This window comes from Hoplias malabaricus, chromosome Y, assembly GCF_029633855.1.
Source record: "Hoplias malabaricus isolate fHopMal1 chromosome Y, fHopMal1.hap1, whole genome shotgun sequence".
Classification (NCBI taxonomy): Eukaryota; Metazoa; Chordata; class Actinopteri; order Characiformes; family Erythrinidae; genus Hoplias; species Hoplias malabaricus.
Genome location: NC_089820.1, coordinates 78,885,051 through 78,913,028, shown reverse-complemented (window position 1 = coordinate 78,913,028; position 27,978 = coordinate 78,885,051). Strand labels below are relative to the sequence as shown.

General features: G+C 43.0%; 2 protein-coding genes across 4 annotated transcripts in view; one reads left to right on the top strand and one right to left on the bottom strand.

Moving 5' to 3' along the window:
- LOC136679447 (voltage-dependent calcium channel beta subunit-associated regulatory protein-like) overlaps nt 1–27,978 on the bottom strand; it is a 113,373-nt gene that overhangs the window by 21,629 nt on the left and 63,766 nt on the right. Inside the window, exon 1 of one of the 3 annotated variants that reach the window (XM_066657965.1) lies at nt 6,297–6,387. The exons of the other annotated variants lie outside the window; for them this stretch is intronic. The gene's annotated coding sequence lies outside the window, so the exon portion shown is untranslated. Of the gene's footprint in view, nt 1–6,296; nt 6,388–27,978 lie in introns of those variants that run through there. 3 annotated transcript variants of the gene reach the window in all.
- LOC136678954 (midnolin-like) overlaps nt 16,424–27,978 on the top strand; it is a 30,429-nt gene continuing 18,874 nt past the window's right edge. Inside the window, exon 1 of the mRNA XM_066657162.1 lies at nt 16,424–16,528. Within this exon, the coding sequence (XP_066513259.1) occupies nt 16,470–16,528 (59 nt within the window). The 5' untranslated portion in view covers nt 16,424–16,469. The remainder of the gene's footprint in view (nt 16,529–27,978) is intronic.

Below are 27,978 nucleotides of genomic sequence, written 5' to 3'. Positions count from 1 at the left end.
GTGGTTGTTTTAAAACATAGTGCAGATAAGTTGTTATAGCATGTTTAATATAACAGTGACAACAAGGATTAAAATTAGCAATGGTGAAAAGTCCAGTTTGACAGTTTTACACATAATCTAAATGTAGGAAATCAGCCAAAAAAGGTGGGGTCTAATGTTAGCTTAAATATGGCATTTGAAGCTACAATGCTAACAAACACTATAAGACATAAACATTATTTTCTGTGTGATCATATATGATACATCCTTCAAAACTGTTCCAGTCTCATTAGGTTTGACCATTAGATTTGACTATTAGAGGTGATGTCTAAAATGGCTGCTCTTAGCATTCAGCTACACGGTGAAGATTTGTCCCTTTTTGTAGTTAAGGTCATACTTTGTCCTAAATCATGTCAACACGATAAATCAAGCTCAACGAAGACCCGAAGGAGGCTTTAGTGGATTGAAAGAAAGAAATGGAAAAGACATTAGTGACTACTGACATCTGTTTGCGTTAGCAAAACTAGCCTTGCAGCTACAGCTGTTTTTGCACTTCTAACACTTCTTTGCTGATTCACTACGTTTAATCTGATTGTGTTTATTATTTGTATATTCGTTTAAGCAAGTAGAGAGCATTGATGTCGATTTAGGAGCAAGTTATTGGAGACATGAACTCCCTGTCAGATCAGATTTGTACTCATGGGAAGGACAGAGGCTTAGCAAGAGCAGAAAGGGAAGACAAAACATTCCATGAGGTAGACCTTGAGGGATCCAGTCACTTCCTTCTCTTCTTATCACTCATCCAGAGCTGGGTGTTCTTTTTACTGTGGTTCCTTCTTGTCTGTATTTTGTGGACTAAATCTCACACTTTTTAGGGTTCCCACTTTTTTGTTCTGATACCAATGCTAACACTGGTTGATACTGAGTACTGACCAGAAACCAGTGCTGTGTAATAACCTCTGTCTACCCAACTCTAGCTGAAAGAAACTCCTTTATATTTATGACCAAATTGGGCTGTAACAATATGTTATTTGACACAAGAAAACAAAAATATTAATTTGGTGAATCAAAATGTGTGGCAAATACACAACATACATTCATTTGTGGGTTTGTTAAATTATAAACCTAACATAAATCACCCTGCCTGATAATGTACATACTTCCAGGGTTAGATGTAGCCACATAAAAAGAGAGAGAGAGAGAGAGAGAGAGAGAGGGAGAGAGAGAGACAGTTAGTCTGTGTGTGTGTTTGTCCATGCATGTGTGTGTGCTGCCATGTAAGATGCGGGATGAAATGTATCCTGGGAGAAGGAACAGATTCTCCATTCTCTCATTAGTACTGTGCAGTGCTGTTTGTGTGTGTGTGTGTGTGTGTGTGTTCTCCCAGCCCTTGCTCTGGAGTCATGTGCTGTGCATTGGACCATGCCCCTGCTGTAAGAAGCTGCATCTGTGACACCACAAATACACTCTCACACACACACACACACACACACACACACACACAACCACATCAAAAGGAAGAAAACAAAGCTCTACACTAAAAAAAGCATTTCACAGCTCACCTGTCCTGATTACACTCATCATTCATTCTCTCATCTCGAACAAAAACACTAAAGCGCTCTCAGCTTCTCTTTCCCTCTCTCTCTCTACCAATCTTTCTGTTCTGTTTTTATCCTCTCTCTTCTTTCACTCTCTCATCTCCCTCTTTTCATTCTTTCTAATCACATCTGTTAGCACCATTCTTTCTGTTCTTTCTCTTTACTGCTCTCTCTCACCCTTTGTATTGGCATCTGTCTCCACCTAGTCTGTTCTATGTTTCCCTTCTCTCTCTCTCTCTCCCCTCCTCTTCTTCCATTGGACATGATCCTCTAAAATCTCAAATTCTTGCTAAATTGTTACTCAAGGGTTTATTTCTGTCATACCTTTCAGTGTGGAACAGCAAAACAAATGCTGAAAATGTTCTACGTAAATAAGGACTGAGGGATGGTAGGTTTAGTAGAGAAAACCACTGGCCTCTACTGGAAGACTGGTTTGTACCATATACTTCAATCTTTCAATCTCTGGTGGAAAGGCAGCACTATGAGATGTTAAAATCTCTCCAGTTAAGATCAATCCCAAGCTCTCAGCACTGCTAAGCTCCTTGTGGTTGTCTAAACCACGGTGGATTAGTATGTGGCCGAGGATGCAAGCTGTGGTTTATCCTTTTTTTTTCAGTTAACAGATCTTCATAAAAAATATGGTATGTCAGATCCCAGTACATTTTTCATTCATACGGGTGGGTTGCGACCGGGCTTAGGTATCAATGGGATGTTATGTAATACACCCAGTTCCCTTTACAGCTGCTGTGTGGAATGAGAAAGCTTTTAAACTGAAGGCTGAGAACAAGTGTTTCTATGTCTAGGTACAGATTATGGCACAGAAATTGGTGGATGGTTTTAAAGCTATGTGATATGTTCAGTAAAAGTACAGAGAGTTGGGAAATGTGTGTGTGTTTGTCTTTGGTCTTTGAATGCCAAAGAGAAAAATATTCGTTCTCTCAGATGTCCTTCAGAACAGCTTGAGTCACGAACTAACAAATGTAGTTGACTACGTTACTATAGCAGAGCTGCACTACAGTTACAAAATGTTAGTACCGTGACTGTACAGCATTAACAATATATACTGGCTTCATTTGGACATTACAGTGTATATTAAAGACATTACAGATCTCATTTGTATACTGCAGCCATGTGCAATTCAGTACTGCCAAGGTCAATATTATACTGTGACAACAATTAATACATTATGTATTATGCTGCTTTAGACTCCAGTAAAATCTCACGCAGTGGTGCACACACACTAGTCATAATAAAAAGATTTTAACCTTCATAAAGCATTCTGTAGGTCAGGACTTTCTACTCAATCATTTTGCATTGTTTTCCCTGCTAGTTATTAATTAGCAAGACCAAATGCAGGCTTTAAAAACAGTACGTGTCAATTTCAAGTTAAAATGCCAAAAACCCAATCATGATGTTAAGTACTTTTTCTTGTTCTGACAAAGATCTCATATGAAACATTTGCCATTTTCTTTTCAACTGCTCAGTCACCCTGAGGCAAATGCTAACAGCCTGTCCATAACAACACTAGCTAATTTAGCAAAACAGTCAGGAGAGATATGCTAACACGACAAATATCTACTTTAACATTTCTGTAGAAACAAGATATAGAACACTAATTATAGTGTATAAATATAGAACACTAACGCTAATTATTACAGTTTTAGGCTTCATTAATTGCCTAAAGAACTACTGGCTAACATTAGCCGTTTGTGCTAATATATGCTGTCAAATTCACTACTGCCTCACCATGGCAACGAAAGCTGTGAGGACAAAGTCTGGTTTAAGTGCTACATTAGCATATGGTCACAGAAAAAAAAAAAAAAAAATACTTACATACATACATTTTCTTTTCCGCTTCTCCATTTCAGGGTCGCGGTGAAACCCAAAAATAAATAAATAAAATGAAATAAAATTTAAAAAATGATCTACTAGCTAATATTCCGAAAACCAAACTATGTTTTCTTAAAACATTTTACACATGGATAAAGGTGGACCACATTTGGAAATCGCTACACCTCTAGCGATACAAAGAAAACAGATGTTAATCATACCTAAATAGGAACTCCAAAAATAAAAACTGCGGTCACACAATGTGGAGAACAATAAGTTGATATATTCTGTGTACATGTATTCCTCTCTATAAAAAATATACAAAATATGATTCTGAGAAGAACATATAATAATACAAATATATTGTGTTTAAAATATTTTTAATGGCTGCACTAGTAGTGGTTTTTATTTTTTCCAAAGAGAAAAACAGCTCTGTTGCAAAGTGCATTATTTGGGCAGGACCTAAACTACTGAATGACGACACGACTTCCGGAGCCTTCTGCAAAGAACAAATCTGTCACTCCTACTTTATCGAGGGAGCATAGGGGAAGTTTAAAGTGTTAAAAACCTCTCTACCTGGAATTATCTTCACACATCCAGGTCATTTTGGGCCCGACTCATTAAAAGGCATTAACAAGTCCCTGTTCTTGCCCCCACGTATACAGTCTCCATTAAGCACTGCCGTAATGGCTCCCGAGCATGTGCAATGTACAGCTCTGAACCGGGCCATTGTGTATTCATGAGGAATAAAAATCTCAACAGCTCTGAAAAGCACCCCAGAGGCCTTCCCATACACACACACATTCATGCACATGCACGCTAACACACTCACACCCTTTCTAGCACGCACCTTCCTCTGCTGTTCCTGCAGAAGGCCTGAGGTACAGTGTGTTTGAAGGCGAAAGCAGGAGGTTTGTGTTATCCTGAGTGGAGATGGGTTTTTGGCTTTGGCAGCAGGTGGGAGGTGTATGGATGGTTAAGGCTAGTGGGAGTGTGTTTATGTAACCATGCTTCAGGACTGGAGGAGAGTTAGCGAGGTGCTCTACCTCTCTTTATCTGCACTGATGAACTTTTGTCTGTATCTGATCTCCACTGGCATTTTATTTTCAACAGATTCTGTCGTCCATCAAATGGGGTTAGTGAGTTTGTTTGCTTAAAGGAGCGTTCTCTGATCAGTCGCCAAAGGCAGTCAATGTCCAAAAGTATCATTGTTCTGTACTTAGCATCTGCTAAATTGAGTACTAACTGGAGTACCTTCTAACATACCTCTGAAGTCATGTCATCTTTTCATAATATTATGTCCCAGTAAACAAGGAACGTTCCTGGACGTTCAAAATAGGTCTAAAAGTAGTCTGTCCTTCAAAGACATATTTTAAACGTCAATGGACGTCTAAAATCCATCTTAATAAGTTAGTTAAGTGGTGACCAATCGATAACGTCAGTGGACGTCCAAAACGTGTTTTATACAGGTAATTTATTTCGGGACCAATTAATAAATGTCAATGGACGTCCAAAATACGTCTAATACTCGTCTTTTCAACTTTCATTTTCAACCTTAAGAGAACGTTGATTAGACGGCAATCATTACGTTATTTTAATGTTGAATTAACGGCTAAATGTTTACTGGGTTATAGAGGGCAGCCAATCAGAAAAGAGCTTTAATAACCATATATTATATATTTTTTAAATTTATTTCGTGACTGGCTGCCGTGTATTGTATTTAATAGGAAAAATCACTCCAGCTAGAAACACTCCTTATAACGTCAGTGTGAATGGGCGGGGCTACACAGATTTAGACTGTGTTGACACAGTGTTAGACTTGCAAGTGTGTAGGGGTTTTGTGACAACTTAAAATGGCTTCGTGCAGCTTGGTTTACGATTCTGGACTGGGGTGAGTGGCATGTTTTAATTTTTTTTTAAAAAAGGTTTACAGGGACAATGGAGGAACAAAATAAGGAACAATGGAAAAGTGGTTTTGTTTTCTTTTGTATGGAAATTTGTATCTTTAAAACACAAGCTCGGAAAGAAAGTGCTTTTCTGATCACACAAGCTACTTTTGTTCGGGTTTTTTCTAATCACCTTCACTCACTGCTTCACTCTCAGCCAGCTGGAACTATCCTGCAACATCTGGCAACCCTGCAGCATTCGCGCCATAAAGAGACACAGAGAAATACATCACCGCGCTTCTTGGGGTCTGCGCTCGGGACGAGGTGTTTAACCTAAAATCCCGCCATCACGGCCAAGGGGGGCACGGAGTTTTTCGCCGAGAGAGATGCACGACGGAAACACACATACCCATTTCCAGCCACACAGCTGCACGCGCACACACAGCGCCATGGCCGTGTTTTCAACAACAGCAGCGTGTACACCATCAGCACGCTACCCCAGCTGTTACTGAGATTATTATAGCTAATGTTGTGATAATTACAGGTGCGTTTTCAGCCGCGGGTGCAGAAATTCCGTCGCGCATAAGCCACATGCAGCATCGCCGAGCTGCACGAGCGTTTACCGCTGCAAAGGCGAGCGTGCTGTTTCTGCTACCGGAGCTTTATTTAGCTTCAATGACTCTTAAAAGAGGCATTTTCTAGGTTTAATTATTTTTTTTTTTATTCTTTTTAAATTTTATTTTTATTTTATTTTTTTAGCTTTCAGACACAACAGATAAAGGTTAATGTTTTCAGACACTCTGCAAAACAGAAAGTAGATGTAAAAAATAATGAGGGATTATATATATATAAATATATGCTTAGAAAATGGGGACAAAAATAAATAATTCTCTGAGTATACATTACATTAAAATATATAAACACATCTAAAAACACAAAAAATATAGGCCCATTAAATGTAAAAGCGTGAAAAGCGTGAGACTCTGAGGGGAGGGTCACTCACCCAGGTCCGCTTCACGCGCTCCTAGCGTCCCGCGCTCGCGCCGTGCCGTTTCATCTCCGGTCCTGACAGAAACGGAGAAGCTGAAGCAGGCGAGAGACCGAAACGGAGTTATGAATGAAAGTCGGCGACCGAGAACACGCCCACAGGAGGGGGCGGGGCCAGCCGAGCGGCCACGTGACGCGGAGAAGGGCGGCGCGAGCGGGATTCCTCGCGATGTGCGTCAGTTCGGGGAGGGTCACGTGACGGGCGTCGTGCGGCGACGCTCCATTCAGACTCGCGCTGACGGAGGAGCCGGCGGAGAAGTGAATGACCAGGCTCGAGCTTTCTCTGCGGAGAAACGGCACGCGCTCGGCTCTCGTCATTCCGACAAACACAAGAGGCAGAACTAAAAGCACGCGGCTCAGCGTTAATGCAGGGGAAACCGTGGTTGGTTGCCCGTGTTTCAGCATTAATTTCAGATATTTCTGCACAGTGCTAAATCCATTCATTCATATTTATATTTATTGATTATTTATTTAGTAATCTGTGCGCACGTGCAGTGTATGGTACATGACACATTAAATACACCTAAATACAGATTCTGGTTTTATTTCACCACGACTAGGTACAGTAAGAGACTATTGTTGTTATTATTATTAATATTATTATTATTATAGTTGTTGTAGTTGACCCATGTGGCAGTCTCCCCTCTGTCAGTGATGGTAATAACAGAGGTGGAGCTGTGTGTGTGTGTGTGTGTGTGTGTGTGTGTGTGTGTTGTTTGCAGCTCCAGTGAGAAAGCCTCAGTCACTCATTATTCACACAGTGCGTCACTCTGTACGCAAGAGAAGCCAGAACCTGAAAACCCCCAGAGACACCCCACCCCACCCCTCTCTCTCTACCTCCCTGTTACTTTCCCTATCCCTCTATTTCTGTCCGTTCTTCTTTCCTCTCTCCCCATCTTTAGCCCTCTCTTTTTGATCTCTCCCTCTACCCCTCAGGCTATCTCCATCCCTCTCTCTGATTTCCACGTTCCTTTCTTAATCTGTAGCTGGCCCCTTTCTACCTCGTCTCTCTCATTCTCTCCATCTTTCTCACCCCCGTCTCTCTATCTCTGGTTCCCACTCATTCTTTCTTTTCTTCTTTCTCTCACAGGTACCTGCGCGCACACACACACACACACACAGAGAGAGAGAGGGATGAGAGCAGCGCTGGAAGCACTGGGGAATATATTACATCCACAGAAATAAATAAACATGTAACATAATTACTGCCTTTCCTTCCTGTCTTCTCAGTCATGCAGAAACGGAGTACGCATTACGTAAGAGGTAAAAGAAAACACCATCTCTCTCTCTCTCTCTCTCTCTCTCTCTCTCTCTCTCTCTGTTGCAGGGCGCCCTCTCCTGGCACATTTCTTTATAAATGATGTCGTACCCTCACAGATAAAGTAAGGTAGAGGTACATTACTGGTCACAAATGTACCTTTAAAGTCAAATTTGGTGTCTTAAAGGTACATTACATTCTCTTCTCCAGAGGAAGAGGTGAAGATTTATAATCTTTTATGTTCGAAAAAAAAACATAATAAAAGTCCTGGAGATTAAATGGGGCGTATGAAAACACTACCATTTTAAAATCTCCCATTATAATAGGTTAAGGCATAATGACGTTCCCTAACTGAAGATACTGAATATGGACGCCTGAGGAAACCACTGCAGTGACAGTTCTTCATTTATCACCCTAAAATTATTTTTTACAGCTGCTTAAATCTAAAGTAATCAGATGGAGCCTTAAGGCAATATATATATATATTCATTCATTCATTCATTATCTGTAACCCTTATCCAGTTCAGGGTCGCGGTGGGCACAAGGCAGGAATACACCCTGGAGGTGGCGCCAGTCCTTTACAGGGCAACACACACATTCACTCACACCTACGGACACTTTTTGACTCGCCAATCCACCTACCAACGTGTGTTTTTGGACCGTGGGTGGAAACCGGAGCACCTGGAGGAAACCCACGCAGACACAGGGAGAACACACCACACTCCTCACAGACAGTCACCCGGAGGAAACCCACACAGATACAGGGAGAACACACCACACTCCTCACAGACAGTCACCCGGAGGAAACCCACGCAGACACAGGGAGAACACACCACACTCCTCACAGACAGTCACCCGGAGGAAACCCACGCAGACACAGGGAGAACACACCACACTCCTCACAGACAGTCACCCCGAGGAAACCCACGCAGACACGGGGAGAACACACCAACTCCTCACAGACAGTCACCCGGAGCGGGAATTGTACCCACAACCTCCAGGTCCCTGGAGCTGTGTGACTGCGACACTAACCTGCTGCACCACCGTGCCGCCTTTATATATTTTTTCTCAATCTCAAATGTCAATGAGAAGAAAAATCAATGTTTAGTACGTTTGACCTACATTTAAATAGAGGCTACACAAATACACAATATTTTTAGATGTGAGAATCACTTCATGGAACTGTCTGCTGCTCACTCACTCAGTCTACATACACACACTTACTCATACTCACTCACTTACTCACTTTTTCACTCCTCTACCCCTCCTACCCTTCCCCATACCCTTCCTACTCTTCCCCTAACCCTCCTATCTCAGGCTCTCTCTCTTTCACTCACTCACTCACTGACTCACACACACTCATGGAATTGCACCACAAGGGGCGCTGTTTCTCAAACAATCACTCACTTTTAGGAACTGATCCACAGGGGGTGCTGTTGAGCTTTGCATAAATGACACTCACTGTGTCTGAAGTGTCCCAAATGGTGTTTGCTGAGTCAGTATTCAACACAGTTTTTGTTTTACACACACAACAGCAAAATTATATGAAAATATTACAGATTATCATGGAATATAGACTAAACTGTAAGGTCTTCAGGAACACATATTTGGTTTATTATAGATGTTTTAAAACACTAGTTGTAATGTGTTAATAAAGTTCTTGTCGCAGAAAAAAAAAACAAGTGAATGATCCTGTGTGCTATACGCTAAACTCTACATTTTAAATTGCATGAATTTGTCATATTCTTACCGTTATCGGGCTGTAGCAATGAAGCGTACCTCTGTGCCTGTACATCGCTTAAACGTTAGCCTTGTGAACTACAAAAATAAACTAAAAGGCTTTTTCACTGTTGTTTGTTTGAGAACAAACAAAAGAGGAATGGATCAAAGAGCCTCTTAAATAAAACTCCCTGAGCTTTGAAGGTCTTTAGAGTCCCAGCTCGTGTAATTTCCTAACACAACCACCAGGGGCCAGTATTGTTATTCAGTTTTCAGAACATGCTGCTAACCATTTGAATGGCATTAGTTTATGAATTTAGCTTGAGCGTAGTTTCAAGCCAAATGATATCATTTATTAAATAAATCAGCTCTTATTTGTTCAACTTTGCCTTGTAGGCTTACAAAGAAAGCACCAGACATGACATTTTGATCAAGGGCAAAGTTGAAACACACTTTAATAGCCACATATTTTCTTTTAAAGTGACTAGCAAAGGCAGAGCAGACACCTTTGTACTGTGTTCAGAATTAACCTAATAACAGACCTCTCTTAATTTTCTTCGAGGGAGCGAAGCACTTAAACCAGTCATGTGTTCACCACATTAAGAGGAGAACGTCTTGATTTACGATCAATCCTAAGAGTGATTTATAGCTTTTCTTTGTTGTTTTTGTTGTCTTATCTTAGCTTCTCAAGTTGCTACACCTTTTTTCCCTGGAGACATTACAGAGGCCTCACATAGAGTAACTCTTCTGTAGATAATGCCAGATACAGTCATTCATCTGTGCTATGCTGATTAGTCAGACACCATCATTCCCTGTGCTGTCTTTAGGCTGTTTCCTTTGGAAAACAGGGTTCGGAAAAAATGCTAATAAAAAACGTGTTTTCCAATAGTCTACCTATTTTTATTAAGTCAGTTTCCACCCTCAAGCTAATTCTCCCCATTACATGATACCAACAAAGGCCGCTGGCTACCACTTGCTACACTTTAGAATGTCTCTGTTTAATATGCCACTATTGTGATGTCATAGGCAGCTCAAACCCTCTGGTGGAGAACACTGCCTTCCATTTCTTGGGCATGCTTAGCTTTTTTATTTCATTGTGGTGAAAGAGAGAGGACATTCCCATCCACCCAGAAAGGGTGAAACAAGGCATGCTATATTGATTCCCCCCTATGAATGCATAGTCATTACAGGGTGTCAGTGCTTACACAATTGTGCCATTCAGAAGCTTTATAAAACACACTTTATAATCTAAATTTCAATGTACTCCTGTAACTTGCTGTTACAGAGAATGTTCGGTCAACAATAAAAAATTCTTTTTTGCATTCACACCCACTCATACACCCACCCACACACACACACACACACACACAAAGAACAGATGGTTAGGGAGGAAAAAATAAATCTGACTGTAGACACCCCAAATCAGGAGTGTTTTTTCCTCTTCCCTTTGTGAGTGCCATGCTATTCCTGCTTAGATTTGTTCAGACATCTGCCGAATCCTTATCTCATTTTTCCCAAAAGTCAGGCCCTCCAGGAACCAAGAGTTCATTAGCAGTTTTCGTGGGCGTGAAGGAGTTTGTGAAAGTTTCTGATTTTTTGGCTTTAAGTGGAGATGAAGAAAGCAGGTAAGATGAAGCAATGTAAGCAGCCATTACAGGAATATGAGGCCTCATAATGGCCTTATAAAAAGTGCTTTGGCACACCTTTACGGGCTTAGCAAGGAATCTGCAAATGCATGGTGGAAACCCAATGACTAACTCTAACATAACTGTACATGTCTACATGTTATATATTGTTGTTGGGTTTTTTGTTTTTTTTTTGAGGATTGATTGATTGCTTCATGGATTCATTTATTAATCTTGGTTAGACTGCAGCTTCTATTTGCTGTAGTGACTTATCTAGGACTTACAGAATGCCTTAAAGATGTTATGCTAGTGGTTATTCTGATGGTAGGCCTTCAGTTCAGCTCCTGAAGGACTAACCAATGAAGAACTCACTTGGTTCTGCCTAGATACCAATCAGAAAAAAAACGTTTGGGGTCCTATCAAACTTGAAATTAATTAGGAGAAAGTAATAACTGTGTTCATTCAGAGTTTAAACACAGGCCGTGTGAATGATCACACTGCTTAAAGGCCCTAACTGTTTTCCACAGGCTAAAACACCCAGTTTAACTCAGAAAGTGATTGTTAATGAAATGACTGGTTGGATTGGATAGTCACTATTTCCCAGCAGGTCTGGGAACTGAAACATGGCCTTTGATCATTACAGTTCAGTTCTGAATTATACCAGACTTGGTACTGCTTTCAAAACAAATGTACAGTATGATTTCACTGTGGGAATTCCAGTAATCCATGTTAGTAAAATCCTTACATATTTCTCACACACACACAGAGAGAGAGAGAGAGAGTAAGACTGTGCTGCAAACGTTCAGTTGCTCAACCGCTCAATAGCATAGTTTCCATTAAAAGAAAAAGCATGACTCTGTGCCTGGAAATTTCCGTATGTGTACAGTCTGTCTCCGAACACAAACACACTTTGGCTTTGACCCTCTGAGCCATTACAGGAAATCCATTGTCACACACACATCCAAGAGGTGAAATATTGCTCAGACAACTGCTGTGGAGCAGTGCGTGTTTGGTCAGATGGACGTCGAGTTGGCCTTCCGAAGGTTTTACAGCCCTTCCTCTCCTTTTTTTCCACACACAGCACAAACCTCCACTGAGTCCACTCAGTTCCTGCAGATGTTACCAAAATAAGAGCTTTGTTTTTGGGGCTTTGGCCTGAGCTGTCCTGGAGCATTCATTACAGCTACATACTTATGGAAGCTATTTCACCACTCAGCTGAATTACTTAAGTCTGAACTGATGTTTGTCCTATTGGAATGTATCTTATTCACTTCTATGGAACAAATCAGAAAAACTATTGACCTGAAACACACATAAAATACAACCTGTGGAATTTTAAAGCTGCTTGGTCATAAGAAATTATCCCTACTTCAAGCATGCTAGCCTGTGAAAAAGTAGCGTTAGCAACAACAGTATTAATTAAGTTGGATGCCACCTTCACCCTTCACTTAGCGGCTTTCACTCTCTCAGCTACCATTGTGTGATTACAGGACTCCTTTATACACCCATGCACAAAAAAAGTTATTATTTTGAAACACTATGTCAATATTTTAAGAAAAGGAGGCATTCTTTTGACACAGCTAGTCAATATTTTAAGAACAGAAACTCTTATTTTGAAATACTAAGTCAATATTTTTACACCCTGCTGCCAGAAATGGAGAAGGACAAGAAAGATTTTTCTCCTTTACCTGCCCATAAAGGCCTTCCATATGAAAGTATTCTTCAGCAGCTGCCCATTGGCTTCTGTTAACATTGTGTTTCGTGTCTATGACTTTGGTAACTGACATTACACTACAGATTCAGTAGAGAAATGTGAAATAAGGGCATAATAATTCACTAAAATTATTACAGTATTAGCACTAGTATTAAAATAATACATATTATATGAAAATAATGCTTGTTATTATTACAATTGCGGCACGGTGGTGCAGCAGGTTAGTGTCATAGTCACGCAGCTCCAGGGGCCTGGAGGTTGTGGGTTCGATTCCCGCTCCAGGTGACTGTCTGTGTGGTGTGTTCTCTCTGTGTCTGCATGGGTTTCCTCCGGGTGACTGTCTGTGAGGAGTGTGGTGTGTTCTTTCTGTGTCTGCATGGGTTTCCTCCGGGTGACTGTCTGTGAAGAGTGTGGTGTGTTCTCCCTGTGTCTGCATGGGTTTCCTCCAGGTGACTGTCTGTGAAGAGTGTGGTGTGTTCTCCCTGTGTCTGCATGGGTTTCCTCCGGGTGACTGTCTGTGAGGAGTGTGGTGTGTTCTCCCTGTGTCTGCGTGAGTTTCCTCCGGGTGACTGTCTGTGAGGAGTGTGGTGTGTTCATCCGGTGTCTGCGTGGGTTTCCTCCGGGTCACTGTCTGTGAGGAGTGTGGTGTGTTCATCCTGTGTCTGTGTGGGTTTCCTCCGGGTGACTGTCTGTGAGGAGTGTGGTGTGTTCATGCTGTGTCTGTGTGGGTTTCCTCCGGGTGACTGTCTGTGAGGAGTGTGGTGTGTTCTCCCTGTGTCTGTGTGGGTTTCCTCCGGGTGACTGTCTGTGAGGAGTGTGGTGTGTTCTCTCTGTGTCTGTGTGGGTTTCCTCCGGGTGACTGTCTGTGAGGAGTGTGGTGTGTTCATCCTGTGTCTGCGTGGGTTTCCTCCAGGTGACTGTCTGTGAGGAGTGTGGTGTGTTCATCCTGTGTCTGCGTGGGTTTCCTCTGGGTCACTGTCTGTGAGGAGTGTGGTGTGTTCATCCTGTGTCTGTGTGGGTTTCCTCCGGGTGACTGTCTGTGAGGAGTGTGGTGTGTTCATGCTGTGTCTGTGTGGGTTTCCTCCGGGTGACTGTCTGTGAGGAGTGTGGTGTGTTCTCCCTGTGTCTGTGTGGGTTTCCTCTGGGTCACTGTCTGTGAGGAGTGTGGTGTGTTCTCCCTGTGTCTGTGTGGGTTTCCTCTGGGTCACTGTCTGTGAGGAGTGTGGTGTGTTCATCCTGTGTCTGCGTGGGTTTCCTCCAGGTGACTGTCTGTGAGGATTGTGGTGTGTTCTCCCTGTGTCTGCGTGGGTTTTCTCCGGGTGACTGTCTGTGAGGAGTGTGGTGTGTTCTCTCTGTGTCTGCATGGGTTTCCTCCGGGTGACTGTCTGTGAGGAGTGTGGTGTGTTCTTTCTGTGTCTGCATGGGTTTCCTCCGGGTGACTGTCTGTGAAGAGTGTGGTGTGTTCTCCCTGTGTCTGCATGGGTTTCCTCCAGGTGACTGTCTGTGAAGAGTGTGGTGTGTTCTCCCTGTGTCTGCATGGGTTTCCTCCGGGTGACTGTCTGTGAGGAGTGTGGTGTGTTCTCCCTGTGTCTGCGTGAGTTTCCTCCGGGTGACTGTCTGTGAGGAGTGTGGTGTGTTCATCCGGTGTCTGCGTGGGTTTCCTCCGGGTCACTGTCTGTGAGGAGTGTGGTGTGTTCATCCTGTGTCTGTGTGGGTTTCCTCCGGGTGACTGTCTGTGAGGAGTGTGGTGTGTTCATGCTGTGTCTGTGTGGGTTTCCTCCGGGTGACTGTCTGTGAGGAGTGTGGTGTGTTCTCCCTGTGTCTGTGTGGGTTTCCTCCGGGTGACTGTCTGTGAGGAGTGTGGTGTGTTCTCTCTGTGTCTGTGTGGGTTTCCTCCGGGTGACTGTCTGTGAGGAGTGTGGTGTGTTCATCCTGTGTCTGCGTGGGTTTCCTCCAGGTGACTGTCTGTGAGGAGTGTGGTGTGTTCATCCTGTGTCTGCGTGGGTTTCCTCTGGGTCACTGTCTGTGAGGAGTGTGGTGTGTTCATCCTGTGTCTGTGTGGGTTTCCTCCGGGTGACTGTCTGTGAGGAGTGTGGTGTGTTCATGCTGTGTCTGTGTGGGTTTCCTCCGGGTGACTGTCTGTGAGGAGTGTGGTGTGTTCTCCCTGTGTCTGTGTGGGTTTCCTCTGGGTCACTGTCTGTGAGGAGTGTGGTGTGTTCATCCTGTGTCTGCGTGGGTTTCCTCCAGGTGACTGTCTGTGAGGATTGTGGTGTGTTCTCCCTGTGTCTGCGTGGGTTTTCTCCGGGTGACTGTCTGTGAGGAGTGTGGTGTGTTCTCTCTGTGTCTGCATGGGTTTCCTCCGGGTGACTGTCTGTGAAGAGTGTGGTGTGTTCTCCCTGTGTCTGCATGGGTTTCCTCCAGGTGACTGTCTGTGAAGAGTGTGGTGTGTTCTCCCTGTGTCTGCATGGGTTTCCTCCAGGTGACTGTCTGTGAAGAGTGTGGTGTGTTCTCCCTGTGTCTGCATGGGTTTCCTCCGGGTGACTGTCTGTGAGGAGTGTGGTGTGTTCTCCCTGTGTTTGCGTGAGTTTCCTCCGGGTGACTGTCTGTGAGGAGTGTGGTGTGTTCATCCGGTGTCTGCGTGGGTTTCCTCCGGGTCACTGTCTGTGAGGAGTGTGGTGTGTTCATCCTGTGTCTGTGTGGGTTTCCTCCGGGTGACTGTCTGTGAGGAGTGTGGTGTGTTCATGCTGTGTCTGTGTGGGTTTCCTCCGGGTGACTGTCTGTGAGGAGTGTGGTGTGTTCTCCCTGTGTCTGTGTGGGTTTCCTCCGGGTGACTGTCTGTGAGGAGTGTGGTGTGTTCTCTCTGTGTCTGTGTGGGTTTCCTCCGGGTGACTGTCTGTGAGGAGTGTGGTGTGTTCATCCTGTGTCTGCGTGGGTTTCCTCCAGGTGACTGTCTGTGAGGAGTGTGGTGTGTTCATCCTGTGTCTGCGTGGGTTTCCTCTGGGTCACTGTCTGTGAGGAGTGTGATGTGTTCATCCTGTGTCTGCGTGGGTTTCCTCCAGGTGACTGTCTGTGAGGATTGTGGTGTGTTCTCCCTGTGTCTGCGTGGGTTTTCTCCGGGTGACTGTCTGTGAGGAGTGTGGTGTGTTCTCTCTGTGTCTGTGTGGGTTTCCTCCGGGTGACTGTCTGTGAGGAGTTGGTGTGTTCTTCCCGGGTCCGCGTGGGTTTCCTCCGGGTGCTCTGCTTTCCTCCCACAGTCCAAAAACACACGTTGGTAGGTGGATTGGCGACTCAAAAGTGTCCGTAGGTGTGAGTGTGTGTGAATGTGTGAGTGTGTGTGAAGGACAGGCGCCCCCTCCAGGGTGTATTCCCGCCTTGCGCCCAATGATTCCAGGTAGGCTCTGGACCCACCGCGACCCTGAACTGGATAAGGGTTGCAGACAATAAATGAATTAATGAATTATTACAATTGTTAGTTACTACTTCATTGACATCAAAAAACATTTTTTTGATGCTCATCAGAAATGCTCTTCCTTCATTATCAGTGGAACTGGTTCTAAATGAGAGAACACTGAAATAGGAAATGTTTCCAACTTGGTGAAACATGGCCTGGGTTTAAGGATGTGCGTTTGTAAGGGTTTTTCTTTTGGCCTGGGTTTATGAGAAGAATGATAAGAATGTTCTCTCCTAATCTAACCACACTTCTCTCCTGATATATTTAGACTTCTTGTAAAAGGCTGAAAGCGGGGGTGGACAGGCTCGACTGACCACAAGGCTGTTATTTAGACCCCGACAATTTGCCAACAACTGTGGTGTATGGTCATGCTATTACACCTGACCTCTCCAGCCAGGTGGTCCTGTACAGTTCATCTTCTGTGAGTTCACTGAGAGAGAGAGTGTGTGTGTGTGTGTGTTGGAACTACAAGAGCTACATATCTACTGTATATTTTTAATATTTCTCATTGTGAGGTTATGGATAAAATATTAATTATTTTGCATATTTTAAGTGATTGCATTTCAAGATTTACTTCTTAAAACAATGAATCAATTATTATAATGTCATAGAGCTTAATATTGTAATATTATAATAAATCATTCATGTCAGTATCGGAAATATTAGAAATATTGGCTATATTTACGATGATGTCATTGGTTAAATTATCCATTTTGCAGAGTTTGTAGGAGAGAGAGTGAGAGAGAGTGAGAGAGAGAGAGAGAGTGAGAGAGAGAGAGAGAGAGAGAGAGAGAGAGAGAGTGAGAGAGAGAGAGAGAGAGAGAGAGAGAGAGAGAGAGAGAGAGAGAGAGTGAGAGAGAGAGAGAGAGAGAGAGAGTGAGAGAGAGAGAGAGAGAGAGTGAGAGAGAGAGAGAGAGTGAGAGAGAGAGAGAGAGAGTGAGAGAGAGAGAGAGAGAGAGACTGAGATTGTGTGTGCTGTTTGTCTTGGCTTGTGATAGTAAAGCTCTGAATGGCCTGATGGTGTGTCAGACACACCAGAGTGTGTGATTCTTCCGTGCCTCACTTGGTGAAGTTGTAACAGTACGAACAAGCAATTGTGTGTGTGTGTGTGTGTGTGTGTGTGTGTTTGGTAGATTCACGAAATTTGAGTGAACACAATGTGCTGAAAGTGTTGTCAGATCGAAATTATGCACGGCACTCTGTCACAACATTCGCAGCTTATAAAAAGATCCCTTGCATGAGGTTATTACATAGAAATGCATTACTCTGTATAAGAAATAAGATCCTGTTGTAATGTACTGCACAAATGTTTATGGTTTAATTTCCAGTCAAAAACCAGCAGAAATATGCAACTTCTGAGAATGAACTTTGCAGGAAATTTGTGGAGAAATATTCCTGCCGACTTCTTCAGAATCTGAAAACAAGTCTCCAGAAAAGTCCTTCAGACCAAGGAGCTATAATAAAGACAAATGTATTTCTGACACTGAAACACTGTAACTGAGGGGAGTAGGCAGGATGCAAATGCTATGTATGCCTTGTTTAGGGTTAACACACAGCCGCGGTCAGGTTAGGCTGCGGTCAGAACACAAGCAGATATAATGTCCACCAGTACATTTCAGAATCTAACTTTAACGGAAAAGGGTTGTGAAATCGGAAACACTGATGACAGTGCTCAGAACACGGGAATATAATATAAATCATAACATATAACTGAGTTCAGAACTGCAGCAGAGACAACAAGGATCATAAAACATTCATCACAGACACTTCACAGTTACTTAACAGAGACTTACTGTAATACAAGACTGAAACAGAGGCATGTATGTAATATATACATATAGTCAATGAGACTAGCAGAGGTGGTTTTTTTAAACTATTTATAGTTGGTTAGTCGGTTTGTTAACTAATTGCACCAAATCTAATGACTGTTTGTGTTGCTTTTTGGCTTTAGAGTTACTGCAGGTGTGAGTACTGCCAAGGAGTACAGTCGGAGACAAACCAGAGCAGGAATAAAATCTTGCTGATGAAGGATCTTGAACTTAAAGTTCACTTTGACTAGTAAATGAAGGAAGGGTTTGTTCTTAAAGGCTAAGCACCACTTAATGGACCTCCATGAATATTTCACATTATTTTAGTTACTGACATATATAAGTATGAATTAAAATGAAAATAGCAGCTTAATTTGCTTCAAAACTGACAATTTTATTAAATTGACGGAAAAACCCGAGCTCACTACGGAAATTCTTGAACGCGACCGTGACGTCACTGGTGGACAACAGCTGAACAACGCCGCGGTAAAACACCGTTATGACTGACTGTTATGACAGTATCTAACTAAATAACCAACATTATTCATGACAACAGCCTAGCAATAAGCTAAACTCAAATGTAGAGGTACCGTTATTCTTGTAAATGTGATCGAAGTCGAACTCGAATTCATCCGACACTATAAACCTCCGTAATGCAGCTACGTAGCCGAGTATAATCTGAGCCACCGAGTTTAGCGAGTCAAGCTAACGTTAACTAACACCAACTAAAACAGGCGAAGTGAGTGTCCTTACCCTGTTTACCTCCATGTTACAGAGGCTCTTGAACACCTTTCGTTGGTGTCCTTACATGCCCATATTGTTGGAAAAGCGCCAGTGAAATGAGCTACAGATAACGGAGTGAGCGGAGGGTCCTTTCCAAAGTGCCCGTTTAAAGTTGACAAATTTAGTCCATTTTCTGGATATTTTGGGATCTTTGGGCCATTTGTGCACAGATGTCCCACTGTACATTGAATGATTGCAGCCAAAAACAACACACCTTTTCGTCATTTTGCATTAAATTAAGTGCAGCTTCTAGAGTTGTTGTCCACCGTCTACGTCACAGGCAAGACGCCTATTAGAGTTTCCGTTGGTGGGGGGGGGGAACCAACGGTCTTTTAAACCTTATTCCTTGAACTAGTAAGAAATAACATGTTTTCTGACTATCAATAAACACAAGTTAGGAACTCAAATTCCACTGTATTTATTTGTTTGACACTTTCATAGAGCTGGTGCTTAGCATTTAATGGCTTTCAAAGTTAAAAGAAAGCTTAAATTAAAAAATAGAACATATTATTATTCTCCTTTAAATTAATATTTTCTGACGTACAAAACTTTGCAAAGAACGATGTTGTTGCTCCTGTTGTGGATTTTACTGCTTGTATTGGCTGTACATAATTAATGTAACGTCAACAAGAACTCATTACTATGAGGTTGTATGATATGGCTCATAAAACCTTTCTTCTGAAATGAAAGTTATTAACAGAGAACTTGTGCCACTTTTCAGCAGTCATAGATATAATCTTCTAAGTAGGCTTTACAGTAAACATTGGAACATTCCTGTGAGGATTTGACGGCATTTGGCCATGCCTGATGTTGGATGATTTGTTCTGAATCATAAATACAACAAATCATCAAAAAGGTATCAGATAAATGTAGGGTTATGTACCTATTGGTCATTGCTTTCTATGAAGATTATACACAGTTGGACACCAGGGTCCACGAATCTTTGGACCACTGTAGTATAGCAGTGGTCACACACAGGAGATTTTTATTCATGTCCCTTTAATTTCAAGGACATGTCTGTAAAAATAAATATCCCTAAAAAAGACCCGTTTCTAATATATAATGCTATTAATATAAATAGGTCACATTCCTGAATGACTGACTCTGCCTTTTGTGAGGATACTGAGAAAAACTTCTTCTTAGTGATCGCCAGTGATTGGTGCTGTGTGGCTAGTTCATTACATTCGGACACGGAGGTCAATCTGAGCCGCGCACACCATGTCCTACAAAAATCTTTTGGTACTACGAACGAGAATGAGCGAGTTCCCAACATTCCACAGCGGTGAGATGCATGGAAATCTGAACAGAGGAGGAGGGAGAGTGGGGGAGGGGGAGGGCTGAAGAGGAGGTGGGGAGGGGGAGGGCCAAACTGAAAGAATGTGCGGCTCGAGACATGAATCTGGCTTGGCCCTGTTCTTCTGACGTCAAAGCCGTGAAGCTTCCACTTGAGCCAGAAAGGTTGGACACCCGCTTCCCTCCCAGAAATCCATGCGCCTCTGACATAGGCGGGAACGTGTGTTGTTTCAGCAATGAGGAGGCTGTTTTTCAGAGGGAAGGTTAAGGTCGCTGCTAGCCATAAAAAAAGGCAGTCTATAAACCCCATCAGTGAGATAAGGTGTTTTTCAGGCCGAAGAGTGATAGCCTGGTGTTAGATGAGCTATTGAATACTGATTAGAAATGAAGCCATGTTTTTAGATGCTGCTTCCCTGTGCGCACACAGCTCAGAGGGAAAACAGAGACTGAATAATGACAGACTGAGATTCCTAGCTCAGAGCAAACTATTTTCAGTAAAAACACAAATAGCAGTTAGCGCTAGCTGACTAGCATTTGTTGTTTTTAGCTGACTAATATGGCTCTTTGGAATGCTAATGTATGACTATGTTTATATCCCCTCACATTGCTTGTGAATTTAATTCTTGCATAAATTTATTCATGCTAAACTGCTGTATGAACATTTCCAGACACTCTTTCTAGTTAATGAACTTGTTAATGAAGGTGTGCTAACTGCTAACATTCTGTTGAAATGCATATAACCAGCTTGCAAAACCTACGTTTAAAAACATTGGCACTCTGGAGTAGCAAAAAAATCACCAAAGAACACCATGCTAATTGCTAAGCGTCCTCTAAAGGGGTAAAAATTCACACAGAATTATGATCCAGTATCAGTACCTGCCCTCACTAATGGTCATCCATTTAGTGAATCCTTCTTGGAAGAGCAAAGGCTGTTACCACACAACAGAGCAAGTATAAATTCCTTTTACAAAACTGAATTCTGAAGAGGTGATTCATGAGCAAGTGCCTTCAAACTTCAACGTTCAGCTTTAGAACTGGATTTTCTGCTTTTCATCATCTAAATACTCCCAAAGAAATGTAGTTATGTTGTGTTTATATTTCTGAGAACATCAGCAGTTTCTTATATTTGCATTTTAATACCTTTAAATACCTTTATGGCCCTCCTTCAGTCATCAATGGACCCCTACAAACTCATCTCAGTTCATCAAATTTATTAGAAATATATTTCTTCTATATATAAGTCTTCTAATTCCACAAGAGTGGATTTGAGGCTTTGACGTCACTCTTCACCTTTGCCTTCATTCACTACATGGAGATATTTGAATATGCCCCACCTCTATTTCCAGCCACCTCTCTGCCATGCACCTGCATCTCGGGCTGAACTGGAAAGCCCCACGCCGCAAGTTGACAGGAATGATTCCTTAGATTTTTTTAACGTAAGAATCCCTGACTGTCCAAATTCACCCACTTTTGGAACGCTGCGGTTTCAAAGAGGAAATGCTCAGCCATGGCACTGTTCATTTCACTCATGATTTCATTGGCTAGGGAATAAACAACAGCACACAGACATATTAACAAGGTTAACCCCTTTACTAGAGGAGATAATTGGTGATTGTTTTGACTGTAAATGAAAGGAATGAGTTGTCTTTGACGTTTGCATAACATTGCACACCATTATGTGTCTAAGATCATTGCCTCATCCAAAGGCTAGTTTCGGAGAATGGGAAGTGGAGGTACATGAAAACAACCGAGAAAGTGAAAGTACAGAGAGAGATAGAGAGAGAGAGAGATAGAGAAACAGGAAAATCACTGTTAAAGGTAAGTACTCCTACACAAGCAAAGTTACTGTATTTAGCTCTGTAGGAGTTTGTTGTAGGAGTTAATTAGCACTGGTGATTGTACTGTGAGGAAAGAGAGTATCCTACACAGACACACACACACACAAAAGATTGCACATACCCACTCAGACATACACATGAAGAACGACAGTGAGAGAGCGAGAAGAGAAACAGAGTGAAAGAGACTGAGAGGAGAGAGAGAAAGGATGAGGGGGTGGGCAGTGAGTGCACTGACGCAGCCTTTGGAAGGAAGGGAGAATGGGGGGTGTGTGGGGGGGGTGGCTATTTTAAGCCTGCAATAGGGAGTAGTGGATTGTTGCTGCTGCGTATCTGCTGTTTCCTACGTCATTGCTTTGGCTAACCCCTCTGCACACTCACTCCCTGTCTCTCTCTCACTCACACACACACACACACACTTATACACACAGTCCACATAACTGATCATGACCTCTATCTATGCTTGTATTACCTTAATTGTATAGATAGAGATACAGACAGTGTAATGTTATGTATGCATCCAATTCTGAGCGTACATCCATTGTCTTGTATTTTATTTTAAAGCCACTTTGGGACATGATTCACCTTTACATGACCTTTCTCCATCTGTCGTATTTAACATACTTTATTATTACTGTACCTTTAAGACTGATATATTATATGCCCAAGCATTTATGGACACTCATCATTTATAGATCAGGGTACATTATGCTGCACTCACTGCTGACACGGGTGTTCAGATGAGCCTAAGGTCACTGTCCCTAATGCCAAGTGTGTGCTAAAGACCCCCAGCACTGGGCTGTGATAGCAGCAGGTTTGCATTCTCTGGGGTGGTGGAGCTAACCTTCTAGACCCTTTTGAATGAGTAGGATTGATGTCTGTAATCCAGAGCTAATGATCCAACTTGACCTCACTCACTTTCCTGTAAGCAATCTTATCCTCACAGCGAGTTTCCAATATCCAGCATAAACCCTTCTCAAAAGAACCAAGGGGGATCATTTCTGGATTGATAGAAGAAAGGTAGGACAGGCAGGTGTCTTTAAACTCTGAATATCTATTGCCTAGGGACGCACAATTACACCAGAGTCATGTCGGTATTGACAGATGCATGCTAAAAAAATCCCTGCTGATAATTGAGCAATCCGCAGCCAGGAGTCCTAAGCGACGCTCCGGTGGGAGGGATGGCCACCTCCCCTTATGATATGACATGGTGGAAATCAGCACAGGTGTCTTTCAGCTGATGTAAGGGACCTGTGAAGTCAGTGCTTATATCAGTGGCCAGTGACATTGTAGTAGTGGCGGTGTGAAAGGGACATTGATTGACATAAAGTGTCTCAGAGGAAGCAGGTGTTTATTCTCAATTCTTACACTCTTGGGGGATGGGAAATGTGAGAAAATTAGGCAAAATCTGTGTTTTCCACCGGGTGACTGTGAGGAGTGTGGTGTGTTCTCCCTGTGTCTGCGTGGGTTTCCTCCGGGTAACTGTCTGTGAGGAGTGTGGTGTGTTCTCCCTGTGTCTGCGTAGGTTTCGTCCGGGTGACTCTCTGTGAGGAGTGTGGTGTGTTCTCCCTGTGTCTGTGTGGGTTTCCTCCGGGTGACTGTCTGTGAGGAGTGTGGTGTGTTCTCCCTGTGTCTGCATGGGTTTCGTCCGGGTGACTGTCTGTGAGGAGTGTGGTGTGTTCTCCCTGTGTCTGTGTGGGTTTCCTCCGGGTGACTGTCTGTGAGGAGTGTGGTGTGTTCTCCCTGTGTCTGCGTAGGTTTCGTCCGGGTGACTCTCTGTGAGGAGTGTGGTGTGTTCTCCCTGTGTCTGTGTGGGTTTCCTCCGGGTGACTCTCTGTGAGGAGTGTGGTGTGTTCTCCCTGTGTCCGCTTGGGTTTCCTCTGGGTGCTCCGGTTTCTTCCCACAGTCCAAAAACACACGTTAGTAGGTGGATTGGCGACTCAAAAGTGTCCATAGGTGTGAGTGTGTGTGTTGCCCTGTGAAGGACTGGCGCCCCCTCCAGGTAGGCTCTGGACCCACCACAACCCTGAACTGGAAAATCAGTTACAGATAATAAATGAATGAATGAATATTACTGGTATGGTCAATGTGGAGTACGTAGTTTTATTGGTACAGGTCCACATTTGCTCTTGATATTGCCACTGAACATCATTAGAATCCTCATCAACAGGCTTTATATAAAAGGCGACAGCATTTTATTCTCACAGTTTACTGTTGGCCATTCACCTTTTGGTCCCATGTTCATGCAGTTGTAATTACTAGATAATTAGATAATTATACCATTCATTATTTTCTAATTAGATGTTCTGGCGAGCAGCTCATCTCAGAACTGGAAGTCTTGGTTTGTATGATTCATATTAAAAGGTGAATACGTTTTGCTCTTCTATCCCTTTCTGACCCTCTGATTTCAAAACACTACCTTGAGAAACCTGGGCTGCCCAAGTTAACACATGAATACTTGTAATGTTTTCTGTAGTACGTTCATTAGAATAAACCAGAATTTAAAATATATTAATTAAGATATTTAATACCTTCAGTAGTTTGAGAGGAAGCTGAAAATAGTATTACATGCAGGTTCTTATATTCATCGGTGATGTACAATGAAAGCAGCAGTAGCTGCATGTTCTAATCTTCTGCAGTTGACGCCTGTCACCCCAATATCATTCATTATACCACAGTTAGCACAGTTACCCTGCATTGTGATTGGCTGAGAGATGTTCCAGGAGTGCCAATATTACACAACAATGGCACTCTGACCGAAGCTGTTCGGGTATCACTCCGCAAAATACATGTAACCTAGCAACGACACCAGCGCTTATAAGACAGAGCTGTGCCTGGACCTTTTCACCCAGTGGTCGCCCGGTTCATTTTCCTTTCACATACATTATTCTGAACGGAGTAAAGGGATATGGCGCTGTGGACCGTTACCTGCTTTCTGATTTGTAAACAAAAGAAAACCTCACTTTTAAAATACTTACTTTTAATGTAAACAGAGAGACCTCAGCATCGTTTAGTGTGTTATAAATATCACTACGATCTAAATCCGCTGTAAACAATGGTTAAACCATGATTTGTATTATTGACTTGATGCGTTTATCTCTGATTCTATCCTGATTTGAACAGAGAGCAGCTCTGAATAATGCAGCCTTGTTTCCCAACAAATCTGGCGTAAACACGGACCGGCTCCTGGAGAGAACCAATCCTGGACGGGTCCAACATCACACAATATAAAGATCCAGAGTTCGTTGAAAAAAGCAAAAATGAATGTGGAATGTATGACGGAATGGAACTATTCTACCTCACGGAAGGTTGATTAAAAAATATTTAATTTTAATAATAAACGGCGATAATGAACTGTGGTATAATCGCAATAATACACTCGAGGTTCATGCTATAACGTGAGATATTCGCCACTTCAGACCTACGACCTCAGAACACAAGTGCCAGTATCTCACGTTATAGCATGAACCTCGAGTGTATTATTGCGTAATTCATTCATTCATTGTCTGTAAGCGCTTATCCAGTTCAGGGTCGCGGTGGGTACCCGGAATCTGGGTGCAAGGCAGGAACACACCCTGGAGTGGGCGCCAGTCCTTCACAAGGCGACACACGGACACACACACCTAGGAACAATTTTGAGTCTTTGGAGGGGAACTGTGGCTTTGCACTTTGATTTTGTCAGTTAGCTGCTCATTGATTCATCCATTGTTCTTTAGAGTACTGTCTAGTGAAGACTTCTGAAGATGATGAGGTTTCTGCTCCCTTTAAAGAGCCAAGATGAGATTTTGCTAGTGAATATTCTTTTAGGCTTGATGTACTTATCACATGGCAGTAGCTGCATTCGGAAGCTGTGTTTGTACAAGACCCACAGTTGTCATAGTAACAGTGTGTGTGTGTGTGTGTGTGTGTGTATGGGCCTCAGATTGGGACTATGGATTATTGGAGGGGTCAAACAAAAAAAATACAATAAAGTTAGTGACATTCATAGTGTTGTGTTTATAGTACTGACATCACTGCTCAGAACACTTTAACATCTGCCCATTGGCTTCTGTTACAACAGTGTTTTTGTTTGAGTCCATTTTAGTATTCAGCCGCATGCTACAGATAAAGCAGATCAAATTTGAAAACTGCTGGAGTCTCCTTTAACTTCACAGCTACCTTGCTGCAAGGAGATGAGCCTTCTGCTCCCTTTGAAGAGCCAAGTTGAGCTCATAATCAAACAGGGCAAAGCAAATTATGCCTCAAAGACAAACGAGTCATGTGTATCCCTATGGGGAATGGGTGTGGAGGAACATATCCACCCAACCAACTATGGCACAGTGACAGATTGTGTCCCAATTTCCTTCTTCCACTGCCAGTGTAAACTACAAAAACACTCAGGCTAAGTGACACATGACTGAGTCACTTTACTGTAAAACCTGGGCATGCTACACCCAGCCTGGACGACAAACACGAGAAGAATTTTATTTCATAACACCAGAACGTTCTGCTCTAGAGCGCTGATGGGTGAGCTTTGGCTGTTTTCATTACGCACACATCCTAAATTCCTGTCTAGCTGACTTGGCACAGTGAGCAAGACTTTTTAAAGCCCACCCACACACACACAAACTCCCAACAACAATGCTAGCGCACACACAGAGACGTACACTGCAGAGAAATATATGAATCGAACTTGGAAGGATATGAGCCAAGCTCAAATTTACAAGACAATTGCAGACTAGCAGACAGGAGTGTGCCAGTCTCTAAAATCACAGGGAAGCCTGGGGGCCGTGGGGAAGTGGAGAGAGCCAGATAGACACACCCTAGCGGTGGGAGATTACTTACAATGTCAGTAAACAAGAGGTCAGCGGGTACGGCACACATGACTCATTGTTCATGACTGTGCTACAGAAGGTGAAGTGTAATATCTGACTCTTTTAACAAGACATACCAGTTCAGACTGTAATCTCTGTTTTAGATAAGGTAGATTCAGGTGCCTTGAAGCATCAGATAATAGGATGCTTTATGAAATTCTTGTTTGGTACATTCATTCATTATCTGTAACCGCTTATCCAGTTCAGGGTCGTGGTGGATCCAGAGCCTACCTGGAATCATTGGGCGCAAGGCGGGAATACACCCTGGAGGGGGCACCAGTCTTTCACAGGGCAACACACACACACATTCACTCACACACTCACTTTTTGAGTCGTCTACCAATCTTGTGTTTTTGGACTGTGGGAGGAAACCGGAGCACCCGGAGGAAACCCACACAGACACAGGGAGAACACACCACACTCCTCTCTGACAGTCACCCGGAGAAAACCCACACAGACACAGGGAGAACACACCACACTCCTCACAGACATTCACTCGGAGGAAACCCACGCAGACACAGGGAGAACACATCACACTCCTCACAGACAGTCACCCGGAGGAAACCCACGCAGACACAGGATGAACACACCACACTCCTCACAGACAGTCACCCGGAGGAAACCCACGCAGACACAGGGAGAACACATCACACTTCTCACAGACAATGACCCAGAGGAAACCCACGCAGACATAGGGAGAACACACCAAACTCCTCACAGAGTGTCACCCGGAGGAAACCCACACAGACACAGGGAGAACACACCACACTCCTCACAGACAGTCACCCGGAGGAAACCCACGCAGACACAGGATGAACACACCACACTCCTCACAGACAGTCACCTGGAGTGGGAATCAAACCCACAACCTCCAGGAGATGTGTGATTGTGACACTACCTGCTGCGCCACCGTGCCACCCTTGTTTGGTACAGTGACAGCTCATTCTTAGTCTTTGAATACTTTGTGAATGAACATGAGGAAATAATATTATTTGTCATAAGATTGATATCACAATAGACCAATTTATAAGTAAATACAATATTTTTTTATTTGGCTGTAGTATGAATAGAGAATTAAGTAATACACACAACCATAATAATAATATATAAATATCCTATATCACTTCAAGTCACTTTATGGTTACATGGAGAGCTCAGCTCCAGTATCACACACTTATAATGCTACTTTGTATACTTTGATATAGTCTGCGGCTTGGGACGTAGCCTATATTCCTAGTAATGCCTAAACAACATAACTATACAAACATAGCCTAACTGTACATTTACCTGTATTTGTTT